At 41.9% G+C, this 24,608-nt stretch overlaps 1 protein-coding gene across 3 annotated transcripts in view; it reads right to left on the bottom strand.

The window, feature by feature from the left end:
• The window catches only part of LOC124367315 (mediator of RNA polymerase II transcription subunit 13), a 132,414-nt gene that overhangs the window by 87,401 nt on the left and 20,405 nt on the right, over nucleotides 1-24,608 (bottom strand). For all 3 annotated transcript variants that reach the window (XM_046824042.1, XM_046824043.1, XM_046824044.1), the window contains exon 2: nucleotides 5,180-5,486. In XM_046824042.1, the coding sequence (XP_046679998.1) occupies nucleotides 5,180-5,486 (307 nt within the window). The remainder of the gene's footprint in view (nucleotides 1-5,179; nucleotides 5,487-24,608) is intronic.

The raw sequence follows: 24,608 nt of genomic DNA, 5'->3' as shown, positions 1-24,608 counted from the left end.
AGCTAGCCAGCTAGCTATCTCTGCACAGCTGTGTTGCAGAGCTCCTTTACATTACATGATAAAATATAAGACGATTCGTAAAATTAGACATATAAAAGATTTCTACGGATACTACTCTTTTTAATCTTTTCGAGTGCCGAGAACCGATGAAGTCATTGTCATTGCGGATTGTCATCATTTTGTCCTACAATTAAAAAAATCAAAAACCGAGTCATACAGATATTTTGCCTTTTTGAAACTTTCATTGTTTTGTGTATATGTACACAGGGATCAAAAGAGGTGAATACAACAAGTTAATATTACAAAATTACAGTTTTTGTACCCCAAGATTAAAATATGTTTAATTTTATTCATATTCAACAGATCGTATTAGTTAAATAAATATAATATGTTGCAGCGTACTGTAGTCCCTAAAAAAATAAAATAATCATCTCATTATGTTTATTTTCTCAAGTTGTGAATTATTTTGTGGAACACTATCCAAATACGAAGAGTGTGGTAAGCCTCGAGGGATATGACCTTGGAATGCTTGGCACTCAAAGAGTTAAGTTTTAATTTGACACAACTTTGCCTCGTACGATCTTAATTGACAATTTTCCCATTCTTTGAGAACCAACAAGTTTTTTTAGGGCATACTATTACCCTAGTTGGACCTCGCATTCAAATTGAATTTGATTATGTGATCGCTCAAACAGTCTTTGATGGCATGATCTTTAGGGATTCGTTTTGAGCTTTTTCGTCGCCGACCTTTTTGGGTCTCTTCGTCCTGATGTTATTCCAGGAGTCAAGTCTGTGACAGGGTCAGATTCCAGACGCTGCACCAAGTGGAAGGTGAACTGGAGCTGAACTCAACAATCACATTGAATCAACCCTTCCCACCATAGCTCTACATACTGTACAGAATGTTTCAGACCTAATTACAATCACTGGCTTTCAGTTAACGATAAACAAAACTAAGTTAACTACTTGTTCTTGACAATTATCTTTTTAGGATGATAGAATATAATTTGTTGTAAAATTATCCGAAAACTTTTTATGTATAAATACTGTTTTAAATGTGTGTTGCTTATTTCTACGAATCATATTATTTCTTGCAAGACAAAATTATTGTTTGAAATAAGATTAAAAAAAGACTTAACTAAGTATAAAGCTTATTACAGAGACGTAAGTTTACTTTCATAAAGTTAAAGCCAATTTTGATATCATGAACGTATGTATCTACAGTAAATAGTGACGGGCTAGTTCGGTGTCCTTGCGGCATGCCATATAAGAAGCAATGGTCGGCTAGTCTAGGAAAGGTACCTCCGAGACAATAGCAGGCCCTTAGGCTGGTAGGGCACCCTACGGGCGGTCCTTTATCCCTCGACGGGCCCTTTCCTGAGCTGCCGCGGAAATTGCTCTAGGCCCTTAGCACATTACACGGTTGCGCCCTTACGGAAAGAAGACAACCGAACAAATCGAAAACAACACTTAGTGATCTGAGAATCGAAAAGTATTCGAATACAGCCCTGGTATTCACATATGAAAACAATAATATTAAGGGAAGATTCATAATTTGGAATAAGTATTTAAAAGTGTTCAAACTTGACAATATCTAAATATTCAATTAATTAATACATTTCTAAACAATAAATACAAAAATGAATGTTTATTTCATGTTGTGCCAAAATAAAATATGATTGAGATTTTTGACTTCAATCTATTTCTACGATCATTGGTGACAAAACCTGCTGTAGAAAAGAATCTTTCAGTAGCAGGTAAACAAATATATCTTTTCTGAAGCTAAAAAATCATAGGTATAACATGTTTACAGGAGACACAAAAGGGCAAAGGATTTTCCCACCTTTTAGGCAGGGCAATTCCAAATAGCCGAGAAACAATGGATTACTGAAAGGAAGTAGGACAAGTCTAGACTTGTATGTTAGAAATACTTAACGCAGATTAAGTATTCAAATACAAGGGTGCTTTTGAATGCACCGTATTCGATTCCCCATTACTAACAACACTTCAGTGCTGTTGAAGGTGCGTGCGTACGGATCGTGAGCAAGTCATTGATTGCACTTGGCTACTGTATCGCCAGAGGAAAAGAAGAAGGCGCTACCGATCCTAATTTCGCCCAATTAATCAGAGACGTTAGGAAGTCAGGACCTTCTACGTATTATTTGAAGGCCTGAGAAATAGCCGAAAGTTTTAAACTACTTTTGTATGTCATATGTGCAGCTTTTGATTCAACTAGTGATATCGAAATTTCAACGCCTATTTCTTCCATAACTTTTAAATAAGCCACTGCAACACACAAACTGAAGACACCGCCAAAACATGACCTAAAACCAAACTGAATGTACACCGCAAGGTACAGCGCTAGTCCCATAAACATCGTCTAGTGTGAAAACGTGCACTTGGTCACGTGGGCCACTGGGCCGGAAGGACGACACGGCTACCGTGTGGTTACAACACGGGTACAAATCGTGCACTTCAACAGTTACAAACAAAATTGACGTCCGGTTTTTTTCCCGGACCGGCAAAACCGTGTGATGTCCAAAGGGCCTAAAATGTTTCTGAACAAGCCGGACCGAAAACTCTCTGCGCTCGTGAGGATGGGGGTGAGTGCGTGGAGGCGACTACCTGACCCTTCAGCGGCAATCCCAATCCGCCAATACTCGTACTTCTCCCTGGGAACACAATGACAGCAAAGGTGTGCGGATTCCAAAATTGTGGAAAGTCCGCAACCCAGAGGCAGACACCCTAAAGAAAACTACCACAGAATTCCGTGAGAGCAGATTGATTCTAGCGTGGCCTAGTCTTGAAGGAAAGGGGTGAAAAGTTCCCGCTTTGCCGAATCGGACACCTGGCCACTAGATTACCCCGCCTTCCTGTTTTAAAACTCGGGTAATATTTCACGGCGGAACCCGCCAAATTGGCCGCTCCGAGATCGTACACTCAGTGAGTGTCACGCTGCGCTGCGGCGCGGCGGCGGACCGGCCTCCCTCCATTCAACAGAACCGCTCTCCCACGACCGCGCGGCGGGCAGACCGGCCCTGGGACACCGCCGTTATCGCACTCACCGACTGTGTAAATAATACGCTGGAAGAGCGCGGGGTATCACAGCGCGCAACACTTTCCCAACAGCCAATAAAATTGTACAAGAATTTTTGAAACAAAGCCATACTTTAGTAATGGTTTTTCAATTGAAATTAATTTTACGGTGCACGTGGAACACAATCTAAACTTGGAGAGCAATTTAACTGACAGCTTGTTCGATAGCCATGTTGCACTGAGCGTTTTAAAATTAAATTCCTCGGATCCATAAAAGAACTTAATTAATAACGAGCTAGAAAGGGATTCAATGGACAGATGTCGAAGTCGCTAGGTATGTAATTTGATTGAGAGTGATCGCGGTCGAAACGGTCCCGAAAATAAACCGGACGGTTGACTAATTGCGCCGTCCGGCAACGAGAAAAGCAAGAGTGTGAGCGACGGTGCGGCAGAGTGCAGGGGAGGACGGGGGGAGGGGGAGGCCAAAGCCACGGTATATAGGGCAGTCAGTCTGCTGACGTGACGGAGCGGGGAGGCCGGCACAGTCTACAGCACGTGTAATTGTATGTAAGAGTGCCGGGCCACCACCTTGTATTGTGTATTGATTGCGGCGGAGATATGGCAACACCGCCCCTCTCCCCCCTCCTCATGGACTACAACTCACAAGGTTCATCTTATCTGGCGACCGCTAGGACGCGCTACATCTCCTTCCCCTCCCTCTCCCCTCCACCGCCGACAATCTGCTACCGGCGTACGATTATTAACTAATAGCTCTATTTACCGCTCTGGGTTTACCGCATACCTTGCGAGATTTACACCTGTCGGCACACCGCGCGTCGCTTCGCCCGCACACCCTCACGCCGATAAGTAGGGCAGCCGCTCAGTGATCCGACCTCAATAGGCCGCCTCGAGTACTTTGGACAATTACCGCTGCCCAATTATCTCCCCTGGAATTTTCCACGAAGGTACAAGTATTATACTACTGACAGGGTGGACCACCACCAATACCAAAGTTCAAGTCGACGCAGTAAACGAGGCTAAATACTGTGGCCGTTTTCAACGATGAAATATGTTTCAACAAGAGAGACGGACTGGAAATCCACGACAACCCATCGAGGAGATTGTCAGTGGATCGTTGCTACTGGCAACCAGCTAACACCTTGCTCTTTGACAACTCCACGTTAGATCTTCAGCCTGGATTATCTCGTGCCTACTGAAGAGTCCAGCAGAAACTAAAAGCCTTCTTAATATTAAGCTTGAATTATTCAAAGAAAAGCGATTAAAACCTTTTCAGGACATGAAAGAGTGGGATTATTCTGACGCCTAGGGATATTTTCTCATCTGACCTCAACAGGAAAAATTATTCTTCTTGCTAGAATGAGGAATAAGCTTGCGCAAAAGGATATTACTGAAGTAATAGTGATCATCGTCAAACGCTCAGCTGATGAATGTCAGTCCAGCAGAGGATCAGACCTTCTACAGATACGCATATAAGTGGGGTTGGGAGATTCGAACTCCAGTCCCATGGAGGGGTTTTGGAGAAACCATTTGATACGATTAGCCATAGCCATAGCCATAGCCATTCCGTATTATCATTATACAGGCCACACACAATACTTCAATCTTATCAAGACTATTAGGATATAACACCTCATAATAAATTGTCCTGCATGCAAAGGGTGGTTGAGTTCAATGAAAGGTGGTTGGATTAATGAAGGACAGTTGAGTTCAGTTAAGGTTTTTTTGAGTTCAATGAAGGATGATTTAGGTCAATTAAAGATGGTTGAGAGCAATGAAGAATGGTCGAGCTCAATGAAGTATGGTCGAGTTCAATGAAGGATGGTTGAGGGAAATGAAGGATGGTTGAGGAAAATGGAGGATGGTTGAGAACAATAAAGGATGATTGAGTTCAATGAAGGATGGGTGAGTTAAACTAAGGATAATTGAGTTAAATGAAGTATGGTCGAGTTCAATGAAGGATGGGTGAGAACAATATGAAGGATGGGTGAGTTAAATGAAGGATGATTGAGTTAAATGGATGATTGAGTTAAATGATGGATTATGGAGAGAAATGAAGGATGATCGAGAACAATGAAGGATGGTTAAGTTAAATGCCAACATGCATAGGTGTTGGGGTACTCACCGGTGGCCAGCAGCTCCTGGCTGACGATGCCCGAGAGGTCGGGCTCCTCGCCGTACCAGAAGATCCAGAGCTCCTTGGCGGCGGCCAGCGACAGCGGAGGGTGCTGGGGGCCCGCGGGAGGCTGCGGCAGTCCCAGCGGGTCGAACATGTCGCGCTGCCCGGGCTGGCTGCTCACTCGCCGCCATACACACAGGATGTCGCCGGCCAGACATCGCGAGAAGGACGAGAGCACGGGGTCCTCCAGAGGTTCCAGGCCCTCCGCCTCGCCCCACACCAGCTTACGCCATTTGATACCGCATAGCTCAGTCTGCAACATGACATGGAGGCGATGTAAGTGCAAAGTCAATGACCATGTACAGTACAAGTATGTACTTCCAGTATCATACAAACATACGATTGTGACCTATTGCCTTAAAAATCATCTCTTGAGATTAAAAACCGAACAAGAAATTATTGCGGATGTTCCAGCTAATGTGAGGTTTTCCCCCCACTTAAAATAAGCCTGACGATGGCTACGGTTGTGTACTGGCACCTGTATAATTAGTCATAGACAGCTTCGAGCCGTTGTGATACGTGTTGAAACTCTTACATATCCTCAATCAGGGAAAACACTAGAGACTTGGGGGTTGGTAACGACTGGCTTCGTAGAAGCTGAGGATTAGAGTCCAATGAAGAAAAGTCAAATAGTGAACAAAGATTATTGGTAATTCTACGACCAAACTACTCGGAAATAGCTGAGGATCAGCTGAATTAATTTATCTTTAATAAAACAAGGAGCCGAGAGTTAATTTTAATAGTATAAGCATAGGACTTTATTTTCCGTGTTTATTTTCATGAAGGTCGAAATGGAAGAGTACCAAAAATGGAACACTTTTTAAACCCTTTGTAATGTTTTTATAAACAATTTTGTCTTCAAGTTATGTGGTAAGAGACTTGAAACCAACCACCAGACACACAAATAACAGTTTCGTATCAGAGGCAGCCAACCAAGTACCACTTTCAGAAGAAAGGTCGATTCTTATGACTATAGGGTTGATTTGACACTGATTTAATAAGTTACATTTTCGCTACTGGCGGTTCGTAAGTGTGTCACGTTAAATTAATATGATCTGAAAACAATTATGGTTTAATATTTTTAACCCTTTTGGTGCCGTCCCATTTCGACCCCCCCTCCGAAAGTATCGTTTTCTCTTTAGGAGAAAACTCCTTTGTCGATTTCACGAAAAACTTTGTTGTAACTTGTGCTTTTAAAATGCAAATCGGCTCTAAGACTCCAACAACAAAATACTTCTTTTGAGTGATCCAACGACGAATAAAACCTTAGGACATTTATTTAATTCAGCACAAACCTTCCGATTCCGAGGAGCTTGCGGCAGCATCGAATCCGATCAGAGCTCAAGTGGCGGCGATACGGCTATATTTGGCTCTCTCCCACTTCCCCCAAACCTCGGCTGCACGGTACACAGTGGAGTGGCCTGAGGTCGACCCACAGTTTGGTGCAAGCACGCACTCTCACTCACTGTAAACTCAGTGGTACCCTTTCTGCATCTGGCACTATCATTGATGGCTTGCTCAAAATCAAGAACCTAAGCAAGAACACTCCATCCATGGAATACTGCTCCTCGTTGTCAATCAATGCACCTAAGCAAGACCACTCCATCCATGGAATACTACTCCTCGTTGTCAATCAATGCACCTAAGCAAGACCACTCCATCCATGGAATACTGCTCCTCGTTGTCAATCAATGCACCTAAGCAAGACCACTCCATCCATGGAATACTGCTCCTCGTTGTCAATCAATGCACCTAAGCAAGACCACTCCATCCATGGAATACTGCTCCTCGTTGTCAATCAATGCACCTAAGCAAGACCACTCCATCCATGGAATACTACTGCTCCTCGTTGTCAATCAATGCCACCTAAAGCAAGACCACTTCCATCCATGGAATACTGCTCCTCGTTGTCAATCAATGCCACCTAAAGCAAGACCACTCCATCCATGGAATACTGCTCCTCGTTGTCAATCAATGCACCTAAGCAAGACCACTCCATCCATGGAATACTGCTCCTCGTTGTCAATCAATGCACCTAAGCAAGACCACTCCATCCATGGAATACTGCTCCTCGTTGTCAACCAATCCACCAAAGCAAGACCACTTCATCCATGGAATACTGCTCCTCGTTGTCAATTAATCCACCAAAGCAAGACCACTTCATCCATGGAATACTGCTCCTCGTTTTCAATCAATCCACCTAAGCAAGACCACTCCATCCATGGAATACTGCTCCTCGTTATCAACCAATCCACCAAAGCAAGACCACTTCATCCAAGTGGATTTCGCATCTTTGACAACTCTGCATCTGCAACATAATCCTTGGACCGTGTCTACTAAAGAATCCCATGGATTAAATAGCTTACTTCCATAGTAAATCGTTAAGGAGATATTACTTCGTTCCAAGGTTAAACAGCATCATACCACGTTTTAAGTAATGTCTAAGCAATTGACGTAGAAGTAAACTAAATCTCTTGACGGGTTTTGAACCAACTCCACAAAATTCTGATCAATTCTCCACGCTAAAAATCGGCGAAAGGGCGGTTTCCACTACAGCCAACGCGTTAGCCTGCAACGTGATCGCTCTGCAAGTGTTGTCACTTTCGCGACACACGTACTTCTAACACGTACTTAGAAAGGCGTAACAACACGAGGTAGAGTACTGCACAGAGCACAGGCATGTCGGTAGATATGGCTAGAGTTGTTGCTTTGCATACTCTTCTGAGTGTTAATTATTGATGGAACCTGATGGGTTTCAATATTTTTAATGCCGAAAAAAGTGAAACCTATAAAGCACCATCCTTTGCATGGTATGGTCTGTACACCCGGGTCCAACCCACCTTTCGTCGGCCAAGGGATGGGAATTAACGTCTCCCAGTCCATTACAGAGCGGAATCCTCACGACGTGAACCCTACGCGAAGGTCTACCTTGATACTAATCGCACTCTTAATTGCTGAAAATTGCCAAGATAATCGTGACCTTAGCTGACACCAAGGCTGTATGCACTCACTAGCTATTACACTCAATCTTCACCTACATTCTTTATAAAATAAGGACTCTGATGTGCTGAAATCACAAGGTCACGACAGGCTACAACTGTACATCTGATCCACACACGCAAGCCATACACGAACAGAAGGAGGAAGTACAGTAACACAGAAACAGTAAGTAGAGTCTCCCTACTTTCCTGTTTCAATGGGTGTAGAAAGACCGATGCAATTGTAAACTAGCAGGAAACTACGCCCTAAACTCGACCGCATAGAACCACATCATCGGTCAGTAAACAGTGACTAATCTCTCAGTAAACAGAGTACAGACGCAGACGTAACCAGATATCGATATAACCACATTTCATCACAGTCGATTCCCACGAGAATAGTCTTCAACGGGCATTTTAATTACCTACAAAATCAAATTTTAGCCTACTTAAAATTAAATGTTAATCGAAGTTTTTACTTATTTTATTTTTTTCGATTCTAGCAAATTTATGCTTTAATAATCCCTTACATTGTAATGCCACCTAGAAGAATTATATTTGCCCAACTTTTGCTAGGATCGCCGTAGAGATGTTTTGTTCGTGCCATTGTGTTTGTATTGAACAGACCTTTAAAATCACAAGATAGGGGTTGTCATTTTAAAATTTAAAGTGACACCCTCTACCATCCTTTAAAAAGAGGGGGGAGTGAAAAGTTTTACCTTCAAAAAATGCAAAAAAGTAATTTAATAAGTATAGTAAAGGCTGTACATTGATATCTCAATCAGTTTGGAATATATCCAGGCGTATCAGGACTTATAACACCCTTGGAAGTAAGGGGTTGATTGCCCATAACTTTTGCTAGGATCGTCGTCCATGCCATTGTGTTTCTTTTGAATTTGCCTTTCAAATGACACATCACAACATACAGGTTGCAATTTGAAAATATTAAGTAAACCCCCTCTCTCACCCTTTGAAAGGGGGGGGGGGGATATTTAACCCTTCAAAAAAAACATAAAAGTATTTGAATAACTATGGTTAGATCGAAAGATTTTACATCGATATCTCAATTCATTTGGAATATATCCAGGCGTATCAGGACTTAATTTACACCCTGTATATACACATTATTACATAGTAACTGGTTTTAAAATATCTCAACATAATAAAGAAAGAAAAGCATTCATGTAGTGCTATCAATTTACTGCAATTGGTACAAAGTTAAGTGAGGTTACAATTATTCTGCAACAATATCAGTATGAACGTATATTAACCAACACTCTACATACATTTCCAAATTTATTTCACCTGTTTTTATTTATTTTTTTAACTGTCTAATATGTAGTTGACTACGTAATATGCGCACAAAGGTAGAATATAGAACTCAGAGCTCACAGCAAAAATCCCATGTGACTTTTTAATCTCGTTGGAACATATGATTACAAATAAACAACGGATTTCTGGCGATGGTGTAGATTAAGTGTAAAACGACAATAAAACGCGCCACTAACTGAACGCGAAATCGAGCTACAAGCGGCAATTAGTTTAGTGGGCACGGGCGACACGACAGTACATGTCAATCTGTTAGCGATCTCGCGCTCACACACAAACACGTGTTTTCGCTTTCGTTCCGCCATTGTCACCTTTCCACAGCGCCATGAGTGGGCGGTTCGTTTCTTTCTGAATAAATCAATACACCTACACAGTAATTCCACTAACAGTCTGCTAAGAAGGGTGAAGAAGTGCTCATTTGCGAATATTGTTACACAATATTTAAATTTCCTTGAGTCTGTTCAAATCTCACACTTTGGGATAAACCGACTTTCGATTATCCGGTTCTGATTTGTGACTCGTCATGAGACACACTGACGAAAATATATATTACACAATATTTAAATTTCCTTGAGTGTGTTCAACGTCTCACACTTTGAGATAAACCGACTCTCGATTATCCGGTTCTGATTTGTGACTCGCCATGAGACACACTGACGAAAATATATATTACACAATATTTAAATTTCCTTGAGTGTGTTCAACGTCTCACACTTTGAGATAAACCGACTCTCGATTATCCGGTTTTAATTGTGACTCGCTGTGAAACAAACTGACGAAAATAGATATTACACAATATTTAAATTTCCTTGAGTCTGTTCAACGCCTCACACTTTGGGATAACCGACTCTCGATTATCCGGTTCAGATTGTGACTCGCCATGAGACAAACTGGCGAAAATAGATATTGCACAATAATAAAGAACAATACAAATCCAACATATTACCATATCAATTCATAAGTTCTCATTCACTCAAAATTAAAAGATTTTACGATTATTTGCAACTAAGCATTTTAGTCCTCTACAACTCCATAAATCATAAACTTTAACAAAATCTTATAAACGTCCGTTTTTGTTCAAAATGTGACATTCCTCAATGTCTAAATACGCATGTTTGCTACATATATACGGCATAGAATTTCCTTCAGTTTGCCAGGTATTATTAGAAACGTGTACAAAGCACAAATTTGCAACTGTACCGCAACGCCTGTGGTACAGCTATTTTGGTAACGCTAACAAGTTTTTGAACAACCGAAATATGAACTTTGAGAAAAAGAAATGTAACCCTTTACGGATTATAAACCAGGATCTACACACGATTTACGTTATTCCAATAGATTGTGGTTGTCCGGAAACCGTAAATGACAATACCTCAGAAAGGCACACAGGTAAATCGTGTAATAGAAAATTGTTGAGCCTAGTATTAGTCCTTGAGATACGCCATAAAAATTGCCGCCATTGAGGAAAGGACTGAGACGTTAATTAACTGAGCACGAACAAAATATCATTGGATATTATGAAGTAAAGAAATTGGCATACCAACTGCAATAATACATTGACTATTTCATGAATATTGTATACGGCATGGGGGAGGAATAAAAAAATAAAACGTTTAGGAATGAAAGCACCTGTGCTGATCCGAAACTTTGCAGCTAAGGTGTGCACAAGCACAGCGGCTGTGAAGCACATCTCGCCACGCTCGCCAGCCGGGGTCAACGACCTCCAGTCTCCGCAGCGGCGGAAAACTCCGCACTTCTCGGCTAAAGTATTCCAGGACAGCGAGCCAATCGTTGTTTCAGTGCCGACATCAACCATCGGGGCTTCGTAATAAACGTAGATAGGAATTCTGATTACATTATTCTTGACGAAAATGCAGTTTAATTATTGAAGGTGTTATTTTTCATGGGTGGTATAGCCTACTGAAGTCCTTAACAATTACTCACAAATAAAAAATTAGCCGATTAAAAATATCAGAAATAGCAAATTTGTATTTTACAAGCACTCGGCCAAGTTTCTTGAAATTGATAGAGAAATTTTCACATTTTTCTGGAGTTTGAAATGGAAAAGTACCAAAAGGGTTTAAAAAAAACATATGAAATAGACACTATTTTCTCAGATCACATATTTCTCTGCTTAAAACACTTAAATACCGCTAGACACATACATCAGGTACAAAAAGACCGAAAGACAAAAATGACTATGCCTCGTTATCTAGTTGACTGAGGTTGAAATAACTATTATTTGTGTCTATGAAGGTCGGTTTTGAGCTTGTAAAGCTATGAAAAATATAATCTGAGAAAGAAAATTAGCGTTTCCTATTTTAACCCTTATGGTACTATCCCATTTCGACCTCCACCGAAACTTGCGCCCATTTCTCTTGTAGGCGAATTTTCTCTATCGATTTAAGGAAAACCAGGTCGTACGTCTACGCAACGTAAATTTAGTGAATCAATCATAAGCTTCGGTGAATATTCCGATAAACAAAATAATCCTCTAGGATTTTTTTTCCTGTTCGCAATTCTGTAAAGGGGAATGTAAAATAATTCTAGATTTCAGAATGGTAACTATATCTTACTAAAAAAATCCGAATGATTCTTTGTATCATTGCTCCCAATGTGACGAAGACGACCATAAACATAAACCAGACTATAACGTAAATTTATTTCTACAGTATTACTTTTATAATAACTTCTACAGCGAAGATAAACGCTGCACCTGGGACAGCGGGTTGGCTACCAGAGCAACGGTCCACTTGGCCAGGGAACGGAACATTGCGAGCTCTGCAGGAACATTGCGGGGCTCTGCAGGACATTGTGGACTCTGCAGGAACCTCTCTTCCACTCCGGCCGTTCACAGGTCCGCACCGACACCGCTTTCACTTCCACGCCGACCCTACCCGCTCGCTCTTCCGTTGTTCGCGGCCCCCTAGCGCGCTGCCCCACTAGAATGTGACACACCACTCTGAGATTTGCTGGACAAGTTCTGCGACTCGAGAAATCTTTAGGCCTGTAAGGCAAAATTTGTTGATTTATTGAGTGGAGAAGGAATTATTTGCCCTAGGAGACGAAGCTTCGTACGTGCATGAAGTCAGAGACAAGGTGAGGAATATTTCGGTGTCGTTGAAACACGATTTGGAATGCCACAAGGTTGTTGCTTCGGAACATGGTGTTTGTTTTCTTTCTGTCTACCCTTTTACAAATCGGAATTGTAAAAAGCGGAAGGAAGACGTTAATAATTTTTGTGCTAACTGAGCGGAGAAGGGATTAGCCCAAGGAAACGAGATACGGATCTAGGAAACCAGATACGTAGATCCGTACACGCATGAATGCAACAAAACAGCAATGCGCAGGTAAATATTTTGGTGACGGTGAAACACGCATTGGAATGCCACAAGGTTGTTGCTTTGAACCACGATGTTTGTTTGCTTTCTGTCTATCCTTTTACAAATCGACATTCGGAACTGTGAGAAGCTGAAGGAAGACGGTATTGAATTGTTGATTTCCTGAGCGGAGAAGAGACTTGTCTAGGGAGACGAATTAAGGAATTGATAATTTAAAAACAAGAAAACTATATATATATAGCAAGTAAATATTTTGGTGACTTCGAAACACTCTTTGGAATTTCACAAGGTTGTTGCTTCGGACACTGATGTTTTGTTTACTTTCTTTAAACCCTTTTCAAAATTCGCCACTCGGAATTCCTGTATAACACGCTTTGGAATACCACAAGTTGTTGCTTCGGACACTGATGTTTGTTTACTTTCTTTTAACCCTTTTAAAAATTGTAACTCGGAATTCTGGTGAATCAATTTTTGGAATACCACAAAGTTGTTGCTTCGGATCATGATTTTTGCTTGTTTTCTTACAAACTTTTCAAAAATCGCCACTCGGAATTCCGGTATAGCAAGCTTTGGAATACCACAAGGTTGTTGTTTCGGAACCGTGATGTTTGTTTACTTTCTTCCGACCCTTTTACAGACCGCCTCTCGGAACTGTGAGGGGCGGGAGGAAGACGGCGTGGCGCTGCCGAAAGCGAGTGAAAGTCGCGCGATGCGAGAGGCTGGTGCGTTGGCGGCCCGCGAGCGCACGACGGCACGGCGCGGCGGGTCATCGGCCTCCTACCAACAATACATCGATCTGGCGGTGTGTGCGGTGTGCGGCGCGCGGCCACCGCTGTGCAGGCCTGTCCTCAAGCGCGCTCCCGGTGAGATGGTCGGTGCCGTGCGAGTTACACGCGTGCCGCACAGCCCCACCCGCGACCGAGCGTGACGTGAATACCGACTATGCATCGGCACTTCACATATCGCCCCCCCCCCTTCATCACAACACCCCATCGTAATAAAAATCAATTCTCCCTTTTCATGAGGTCTAGTGACGAGCGTCAATGAACGTAAATAACTCCTAGTGCACGACCTCCGAACTAGATATTTGTTGGTCTCCTTGGCTCTAGTGAAGAATAGACGCAATTCTCATTCTCTAGTGAACCAGGCGTCACTATAGACACCTGTATCGATCGGGACTCCGATATGGGCAGACCGTCATCACCTCAATCTACCAAATGTCTGGCCTACAAATAACCGGATTGGCGATTATTGGTGCTTTAGAGTAACAGATTCTTACTCCTACTCCAGAGACACAGAAAGTACAGTTTTAGTACCTACTTAAACTATTTTATATTCCTTTTCACTGAAATAAATTATTTCTCATCGTAAAATGCGAATGCTTCTAACGCATTTTCCTAAAATAGATGCTTAAGATGCTTAAGAAAAAAATCAAGAACGCTCACTACATCCGGTTCTATACATAAACTCATCAAACAATCCGACGCCGACGAAATTCCAGTTTTCATTTTGATCCACTACCCAACAGAAGCCTCATACAGAGGCTACTTTTACGAAAGATGCGAAAAACACAACTTTGAGGTTAAATCGCTAATTTCCCTTGAACCCGGGACTAAATAAGGCAACCAAATTGGTCGCCTACTTGCCTTCTTTGGCAACAAAATAAGGCCGGCCAGTTCGCGAGGTACAGTATCCCTCGTCCCTACTCGCAGTTAACTCAATTGTTTAAATTTTATAATAACGTGTAAGTGTATGTTATTTACCAAATTATATTCTTACAAAATTATAGTTTTACCGTTGTAGGAACCATTGGTATGTTCTTCAACACAAAAGATTTACTTCACGGATTAGTACAAATAAATTGTAAATTTATGGGTAATTCCTTAAGAGTAATTTCACTATTGATGCATTAACACTTAGCTGATTGTTTCTCTCGACTCGAAAACTTTCCATTTAGTTTGTCAATTACTTATGAACCTGTCAGAGACAACAACTAGATACGATTAGAATCAATTATCTAAGGTTATAATGCGTTATTGTGTGTCTAATCTGCACACACAACTCGATGAAGATATGAATGATTAGTTAAGCTCCAGTTCACCGTCCTCTTACTGCAGCGTATGGTATCTGACGTTGTTGCAGACTTGATCTAGTCATGTTCGTCTGAAGAAATCCAAAAAAAGTCGGCGTTCGACATCAGAGACATCTACATCAAAAATACAGTGGAACCAAGGAGAAGAGGTATTCTCATTGTCTCATCAGATGTACACCTTTTTTGGATCTCTTCAAACGAATATGACTCCAGGTTTCAGGAGGCAAGTCTGCAACCGCGTCAGATCCCAGAGACCTCAACCAAGAGGAAGGTTAACTAGAGCTTACTTCAACAATCACAATGATTAAAGTTGGTTATTGACGATGGAAGGTTTGAAAAGATAACAGGAATTCGGACATTTGCCATCGTTATAGATTATAAATGGTATAACACAACGTTTCGAGGATTGGAATCTATCCTCTTCGTCAGGTGGGGGAGGTATTAATATATACAGAAATAATGAACAGAAAGAAGTAATAAAGGGAAAGAAAAGGGTACACACATACCCAAAAAGCTGCTTGGAGTCCAGCCCAGGCGTTGTCACTGCACAGGATGCAAGTCCCGAGCACAAATCACAAGTACGAGGATAACTCAATGCTAGTGTGATGTGTGATCGTTTGTAATGTGTTTTAAGACATCGCCGTCGGATAAGAGAATTAAATTTCATGATTTGAAAGTCAAAATAGTTTTTATCATAAAAAAGCCGTAAAAACTATAGCATTACATTAAGTTTTAGATTTGTTACAGGCAAAATAATAATATCAACAACAGCCCTATAACAAGATTTCGGACCTTTGCCATCGTTATATGTAACAAAAGGTATAACACAACGTTTCGAGGATTGAAATCTAGCCTCTTCGTCAGGTGAAGGGAAGGGGTATTAATAATGCCATACTCTTACCTGTGATTTGTGCTCGGGACTTGCATCCTGTGCAGTGACAACGCCTGAACTAGACTCTAAGCAGCTTTTTGGGTATGTTTGAACCCTTTTCTTTCCCTTCTTTACTTCTTCCTGTTCGTTATTTCTGTATGTACTAATACCTCCCCACCCTGACGAAGAGGATAGATTCCAATCCTCGAAACGTTGTGTTATACCTATCATAACTTATAACGATGGCAAATGTCCAAAATCCTGTTATCCTTTTATTCACACGAATCAACCCAACCATAGCAACTTTATATGGCGATGAAGATAATTACGTAAACCACGTGACAGTGACTGTAGGCGTTTTAAGAGCTGTAGTGGCGGCTATCTTTATTTTAGCCCCTTAAGAGCGATTTTTATACCTAGAAGTCTTAGTGGGAGGCTGATTGCGGTGCAGCAGCCTCTTAAGACTTTCATGGCCCGCCTGGGAATAATGAGGAACAGGTTTTGAAGCATTACCTCGCTGCAGATCAGAGGCAGGACAGCCGGATATCGATTATTACACAGATTTTTCCCGGTCTCTTGCGTGTTTCCCAGTTGCTCATCCCGGTGCCTCCGATGGTGATAAACTAAAAAGTGTGGTGGCGACATCAACAAGGCAGTGGCGGCGAGTAATTACCACGGCCTTCCCCACTGTGCGCGAGCACCTTCTGATGTGGCTGGCAGTGAAACAGATACAGGGTGGGTTAAAACCAAGGTTGCGCTTAACCGAAATCAAGGACTGATCCAGCAGCTGTTGTGCTTACACCGCTGCCGACACGACCCAAAACGGTCAATCTCAATTCATAAAGCTATAGATCCGATTCGATCCTACATGGAAGTAACTCGAAAAGGAACTGAATTTTCACAATCGTCCGTTGTTGCCGTACACACTTATAACAGTCAATAGTCAAGCTCTGTATTGCTTACATCAAAATCGACATTCAAACATACAATATCTCAGTCGCCAATTTTCCCACCTCCAACGCCTTGGCGATATCCCGATTGTCTGTTCTCCCAGTTTTATGCCAAAACTCGTTGACGATATAATATGCCTGTGCCGCTAAAAAGCGCTCTAGACGAGTTTTGAACGCCTGCAACGGCAGGCGTTCATAAACCACCGTCCTGTGTTGGTCAGCTAGGTAAGTTTTCCCTGCCTCTGGTCTCATTTGCGCATACGAAATAGTGTTTTAAAAATATAGATACTCGGCATGGTCAACAGCTGCAAATTTTTTAAAGATCCTCATAGGCGTGACTCTTGGAAATTCAAATGTACTTGTTTTTTGCAATCTGAACAATCTCACCAACTGGTTGTTTGCACAGATATCCGCAATATTTGACTAGATCCCCCAAACGTGCCTGCTGACGCCACCAGGACAGGTGCTGAAGCGGCGACAAGACACGGCAGGCAGCGGCAGGAAGGTATGCGACGTTGAATGCTACAGGCAACAGGTTGGCCGGTATGGTCACGGAAGGCGGTCAAGGACGAGCGGTCCCCTCTCCTCCTCCCCCTGCCGTACAGCGCCGCACGCGTCACTACCCCCCCTCCCCCTCCACCCCGTCCCCTCACAGACACTATGCACCAGACCAAGACCAGTTCCACTGTTCCAGCGCGGCTGGTCACCTCACCGTGGTTCGCCGCTGTCAATCAATACACTTGGCCGCTTTCGGCGGAATAAAATGTGCATCCCTCCCCTCGTGTGCATTGGAAATTTTGGCGGAAGGGAGAGGGGGGTGCCTTTGTCTGATCCGCACATGGTAGCCTCTGTTCTTATTGTTTCCACTTCTAGTTACACTGCAATTAAATCAAATCAAATTTATTCACACTATTGAAATCTTACATTTTTAGGTGGAAGTCGTACAACTGAAATAAATAATACAGTACATTAAATACTCAAAACATATTTTTTCCGATTTGCAGAAAGAACACTTGAAATCACTGCGCTTCGTCAAGGCTGTACAAGGCCCTCTCAAAGAGATATGACTCTCAAGCTCCACTTGAAAATCGATGGGCTTTGGGAACTTTTAATATTAGGTGGTAAATTGTTAAATAAAATAGGACTAAGATAAAAAAAGTTATTTTCTAGAAGCAGCAAAGTGAAAGTTTTCAAGAATTGTAAGATCTTTTATTTTTTTAATTTTGAAAGATGAAATGTAATGTGTGATACATGATTAAATATGGGAATTCCAAGACTCGTGTGTTCGAAAATGCTTCTTACAACCATATCTAGGTCACAGTGCCCAGACAATTCTAATATTAACAAATATATACAACTCGTTATCCACAATGTAGTGGCAATACTAGATAAGATAAAAATCTCAAGTTGAGGGGGGGGGGAGAAAATGGCTGAAGGACTGAAGGAACTGCAGTGGGGTAAAAATTAATAACCTGTTATGGTGGATTCAACATGTTTCTCAAGTATATTTTGTGACATACAAGACTTCTGCGCGATTTAACATCATCGGAAGAACGTTTAACGATTTCAGGGCTAACGTACGTACACAATGTACTATGAGTTGCAATACAAAGTGGCATCCTGTATTCATCGTTTGATGCACTTGTGGGCGACGTACTTGAATAACTTGAACATAGATACTTCACAAATAAATATATATGGGGGCAGAGGGGGTTAAACCCCTTCCTTGTAAAAAGTCCCCCGGGCAACTTTCGCCGCCTTTGAGACCACAAAGATAATGGGCCTTTTTTTGCAATCTGAAGACGTTCTCAAAGCACGGTTTCGGAACAATTCCCATCTCACACGTTAGAATAGGAAATGCGTAGCCGGAATATTCCAATCTATAAATGTCCTTATTCAACAACAAACAGAGGACTCTGACTGAAAGCACTACTTATACTTGAAGATATATATTGGATATAGGAACTCTATTTTGTTGTTAGATGGATTTTAAAATTTATTCGGAAACGGAGGAGGTGACGAATGAATAATCGAGATGAGGCAGAGTCGAGGCAGATTAGCGTAGAGGCAGTGGCGTAGAACCAGCAGGCGGTGTCGCGAGCAACACGAGGCCAGAACTGCGTGAGGCCGTGGCTGCCGCAACGGAGGAGGTGCCCGATCAATAATCGAGATGAGGCAGATTAGCGTAGAGGCAGTGGCGTAGAACCAGCAGGCGGTGTCGCGAGCAACACGAGGCCAGAACTGCGTGAGGCCGTGGCTGCCGAAACGGAGGAGGTGCCGAATCAATAATCGAGATGAGGCAGAGACGAGCCAGATTAGCGTAGAGGCAGTGGCGTAGAATCACCAGGCGGTGGCGTTGAGGAGGTTACACAGTGGCTGTGAGGGGGGAGTGGTGCTGGGTGAGGGGGGGGGGTCAATGGTTCCGCCACCTTCCGCGAGACTTCTTCCCGCGACACCAACAATGCACGCGACCCACCAACACAACAATACAACACATCTCCGTCACAGGTACACAGCACAAGCAGCGGGACCGACTTCCACCACTCAGCATTGATTTCGCTACATCTTCACATTCCGTACATTCTTGAAGGGAAAGATAAATAAGAACATCACCTTTGTTTACGACCAACCATATGTAATGACAATTTCAACGCTTAATTTTACATTCTATATGAAGGTTTATCATCCTTTAAGAAAAACTCTATTTTTTACCAATTGGGCAACAATTATTAGCAATGTAATATTTTACAAAGGCAATAGGCAGAAGCGTATAAATAATTAAATTAGCATTTAACTAACTACTACACACGAACATATAAACTTAAATAGTTTGTTTCACAACTAATGGGGAAAATAAGGGGTTTTTGGGGGGAGGGGGAATTTACATTTCTCACGAATGTTGAACACTAGTTTTCACTATGAAACATTATAAAATGTGTATTATGATTATTAATATTACATAATTTATTTCGAACACAAAAACAAATACCAATGATATTAAAACAAAATCAAAAGCTCTTTTTTGACCACTGCGAAATAACGATAACTAACTTATCCTGGTAATATCGTGTTAACAATATTTTGACAATCGCCGAAATTCTGTTCTCTATATTCTTTTACCATTTTGGCAGTACTATAAATATAGTTCACCACTTACAACAGAGATTTGTAAAAGAAATTACACTAAAAAAGGATGGTTGCGAAAATGGATCCTTGCGGTACCTCGTGCAGAAAGTAAAAGGTGCTTGATAATTGGTTTGGGACGAAAGAATCTGTTGCCTCCGGTCAGGTTTTACGGTCCGACAGACCCGACTCCACAGGCAAAGACTACTAAAGCAGAATAATGTCGCCAATACTACCAACTCCTTTGAGAAGTCACGTTAAATACGTTAAACTTCATTTGTGGACTCTGCTCCGCCTAGAATCTCGGAATTATGTACGATTCGTTCCATTCCAATCAACTGTCCTCTACAAAAATTCACAAGTCTAAAGGCTACAACTTAAGAGTGCGAAGTTCTTGGTCAGTTTGTGTTCAACTGTTAGGGGAGTCAGAGCTGCAGGGGCTGCGCACACATCGCCCCTTCCTGCTTGCATTTGTTTTGTTTCTCTAGTCCTTTGCGAGATAAATAATATTAGAACCACGACAAAAACCCAAACATTATCAAGCCCGTTATAATTTAGCAACTATGAAACAAACTGGTACCGGCCTTAACAGGTTTTCACCGAATTTCGTAACTGCAGCAATGCGCTGAAAGGTTATACGAACAAATGCAGCCTGGTCCAGTTTTCGGTCCGCTCACTTTGTACATCAATGTGTCCGTACGATGTCTTGTGAATTCTTTTAGTCATACTTGAAAATTCAATAAAACGTAGGCGCACGCACACCTTCATACACACAACAGATGAATGAATGAATGAAAAGTGTAAAAGTAGTGACTGAAATCATATCCCGGTAACGGGTTATAGAAGCAAACAATGGGATAAAAGTGACAGTACTGTATGTAACCAATTGACTCGATGGGTGTAGTAGAGTACTGTAATTATTGCGGTGCGTGCAAAAGGAACGCGGCGGCGTATGAGAGAGACAGCGGGCGGAAGAGGTTAGGTTAGAATGTGGGTTGCAGGTCGGTCGGGCGCGGAGGACCATATTGATCATGGAGGGTTGGCGGAGGGGTAGTGAGCGGTGCGGAGGGGAGGGGAGGGGGCCGGCGTCAACACACCACCACCCCTCCGGGCACGACGCGCGCCGCCGCCGCACGCCACCAATTAACCTATTAGTGGCCAAGTAGGCGAATACGAGCTATGAGGCCACTCGTTCACTTCGCTCGAGGACTTCATCGCCTTGACGCCGGTGGTGCCGTGCGACTCCTCCTCCTGTGTCGGAACCGTTGTTTCCCGCCTACTGGGGAAACAACATTGATCTCTGCGAGGCTAACGCGCCAAATCAAGGACAAACTCTGATGCGGCAAAGCGGAAATGGAAGGGGACGTCACGCGCCACACTTTCCGAGATCTCGTCCGCCGATCTGATAACAACCATACATCCACTCCTTATAATTATCTTTTATCTTATCTATTCCTTGAAATGGAAGGGAACATTTCATTATCTACAGTCTATAAATAAATCGCGATTTATCCTGTTCTTCATTAGCACAAAGAAAGTTTTATTCGTCCTAACAAATCCGATCTTATATTATCAATAAGGCCCTGTAAATACTACTGTATTTGCGGTCCCGACAGAACAAGACCGAATTATAAACTCGATGTAAACAGAGCTTATTTACACAATTTACAACATTCATGCATTGCAGCAAATCTGAACAAGAGAGCAGCAAAATCAGTACCAAGAAAAGTGGATATGCTCTTTCTTTATCAGTGCAATAGACTTTGACTCCTCCTTATTCTGTTGATAAGATCCTCGTACAAGCCGTACTCGTCTGTGAGAACAGACAGAATAAGTCCTAAAAGGAGATCGGAGTTTTATTAAAAAATAATGACAAATACACGTAAGTCCACAACGAGTCCAAATACTATATGTCCAACCTGAGTAATGTAGCATTCGAATACTTAGGCATTCTCGCACAGACCAGTGACCGAAGAGGACAGACCGAATGCTTACAAAGAGATCAGCACCCACTAAAAATTAATAATAAATAACACAATTCGATCGCTTAAGATTTTTAATTGCATAGTATATCCGTAATTGTTATTCATTGTGAACATCACTGCATGAAATCATTCAAGTGATTCATAATGAATAGTCTGGCCAAGACCGTAGCCAGGGAACAATTTGGGAGTTGGGTCCAAACAAATATTTTCCCGTAGTGGACAAAGAGTAAGGTCCAATTTGTTTCTTACACAGTTCTAGACCCGTTTCTTTGTTGGGTACGATCTTTCAGCAGTGCATGTCAGTAATACTGAATTATTTAAATAATAATAATCATTTAATAAAAATAAATTGAAAATTTTTGGGAGGTCCGGACCCCTTGGACCCCCTCGCTAGTTACGCCCTTGGTCCGGCCGTCAATAGAACCGCACAGGGCGTCCTAAACAATTCGAATGTTTAACGATTACTTATTCGAACATCGTCCTAAACTACCGGAATAGTTGTTCGAATCACAGAATGTGCTGGAACATCCGGCGCATCGCCACGTCTGCTGTGCTGGGGAAACGGACGAGCGAAGGGTAGGCCCTGCCGAACCCATTGTTGGCCCTGCATCAATGGGACGAAGGTGCCTCTAAGGGCAAAAAAACGACCGGGCCTAAGGGAGTGGAGCCCCCAGGCGTGGGAAGGCGGTGAGGTTGTCCGTTGACCGTACGAGGCCGCTCGGCGTTCGAGCCTTGAGAGAGACGGTTCTATACTCCGGGACGCCTCCAAATTGGTACAGTCCTCTCTACCGACCAATGGGTCTGGACTAAAAACTCCCGATTTATTCCATTATCGGTATTTGTTGCATATTGGCAATGGACAGATTTGACAACAGCACAATTAAATTGCATGCATACGAGTCAAAGAAATCAAATTGTTTGGTAATAACGACAAAATCGTGTTGCACGAAATAAAATGGAGTGGAAATTTCCACAAATTTCTATAAAATCTATTCAAAAACCGAATTCCGGGACTTCGAGTGTTCCGAGACGGTATTTCGGGACACCGTATAGCATGATAAAAAAGACTGGGACATTTCCGGGTTTTCCGGGACGTTTAGTCGCTCTGGGTTACCACAGCCTTAATCATTTTCCCGAAGGGATATCAAATTTTATGAAGAAAGTTTATAACAAACCTAAACTCCAGCCCTTAACATAATTTGTACTAACTCATTTATATAAAAGAAATGTTGAAGACGTAATTTTCTTAAAATAATCGTATTTTCATTTCCAAAATATAGTTTCCTCACGTTTTTGTAAGGAGTAGGCTACATGAAGCACAGACGGGTTTCTATATGCAAACACGTATTTTGCATGTATTACCTGCTAAATCAGTAAATTGAACATTTTTTTCAGATTTTACAGTAAAAAAAATATTCTAGATCTGCTGAGCGCAGAGGTAAAGAAAATATGTCACAGAATTCAGCTGAGGGCCAAACGGTTATATGTTTCTGTAGCACCAATTTAGGTAAACCCAAAACATAGTCAATCAACCCATCCATACGCCATTAATGTTGTCGTTGAGTTATGGGAGATGTCCCATTTAAAAGATATGTTTAATCCACATCCTAACGGTTTTTAGTTTTCCTTGTAAAATCTACACTTTATACAGAGAAGTACAATGAATTTCGAGTTATTTTCGTGAGTAACAATATAAATAATAAAACTCGTTTTATGCTCATCAATCACACAAACTAACGAGCCATTTCTCTTAGTTTTACGAATAATAACAGTGGCGTAAATGTGTTTTTGAGGTTATGAACATTGTTCTTACGGAGTTACAACACAGATGGCAGCCAATACGACGGACACTTTAACTCAACGTAAGATCGTTCAAAGGTTGCAGTCTCCGTAAGGACTATAAAAAGTGAAATGCGTGAAGGGCCATTGTACCACCTGGTAAGTTAGTAGTAAATGCCACTTGGTTCCAGACGATCTGGCGGAAGAGAAATCCAGGAAGCTTGGCCGGACGCTGATATGAAGCGACCATAGACCACTAAACTAGGAGAGATATTGTGCAGGGACCGTCTCATTATCATAGGTCGTTGGCGCACGTGCGTCTCTATCTGATGGAGCCGACGGTTTGGCGCCCTTTTCAGTGCCGTATCTAGCAATTGATTGGGGGGGGGGCGATGAAGAGGGGGGAAACCCAGTGACAAAACTAAATAATAATAATTTTTTTCAGATCACGACGTTATAAACCTCTAAACTAAATACAATATATGTCGAGGTGGTGAAGAGGGGAAAACCCAAGTGACCCCGAACGTCATAAACCTTATTCTGTAAACTAAATACAATAATACACCACTAAGTCGGCACGCTTTTCGGTGCCGTATCTAGCAATCGATTTAGGGGGGGGGGTGAAGAGGGGGAAAACCAAAAGTGACAAAAAAAAAAATTAATACCAGACCCCAACCGTTATAAACCTTATTCTGTAAACTAAATATAATAATCCACCACTAATTAACTATCCTAGTTAGAAAGTTTGAAACATAATGATGTTTCCATTCAGGAAGGGAAAGTACAACATGTGCCTCATTAACGTATACTAAAAAACCAATTACTAATTTTATAACAATGTCATTACAATAATTAATCAGATAGTGTTTACGGTAACAATTATTTTAACGCCCGTGACTAATATACTTTATCAAAGTGGCAGTCATA

The sequence above is a fragment of the Homalodisca vitripennis genome, chromosome 8 (genome assembly GCF_021130785.1).
Source record: "Homalodisca vitripennis isolate AUS2020 chromosome 8, UT_GWSS_2.1, whole genome shotgun sequence".
Taxonomy (NCBI): domain Eukaryota; kingdom Metazoa; phylum Arthropoda; class Insecta; order Hemiptera; family Cicadellidae; genus Homalodisca; species Homalodisca vitripennis.
The sequence above is the reverse complement of the archived record's forward strand: the minus strand, read 5'-3'. Positions and strand labels throughout refer to the sequence as shown.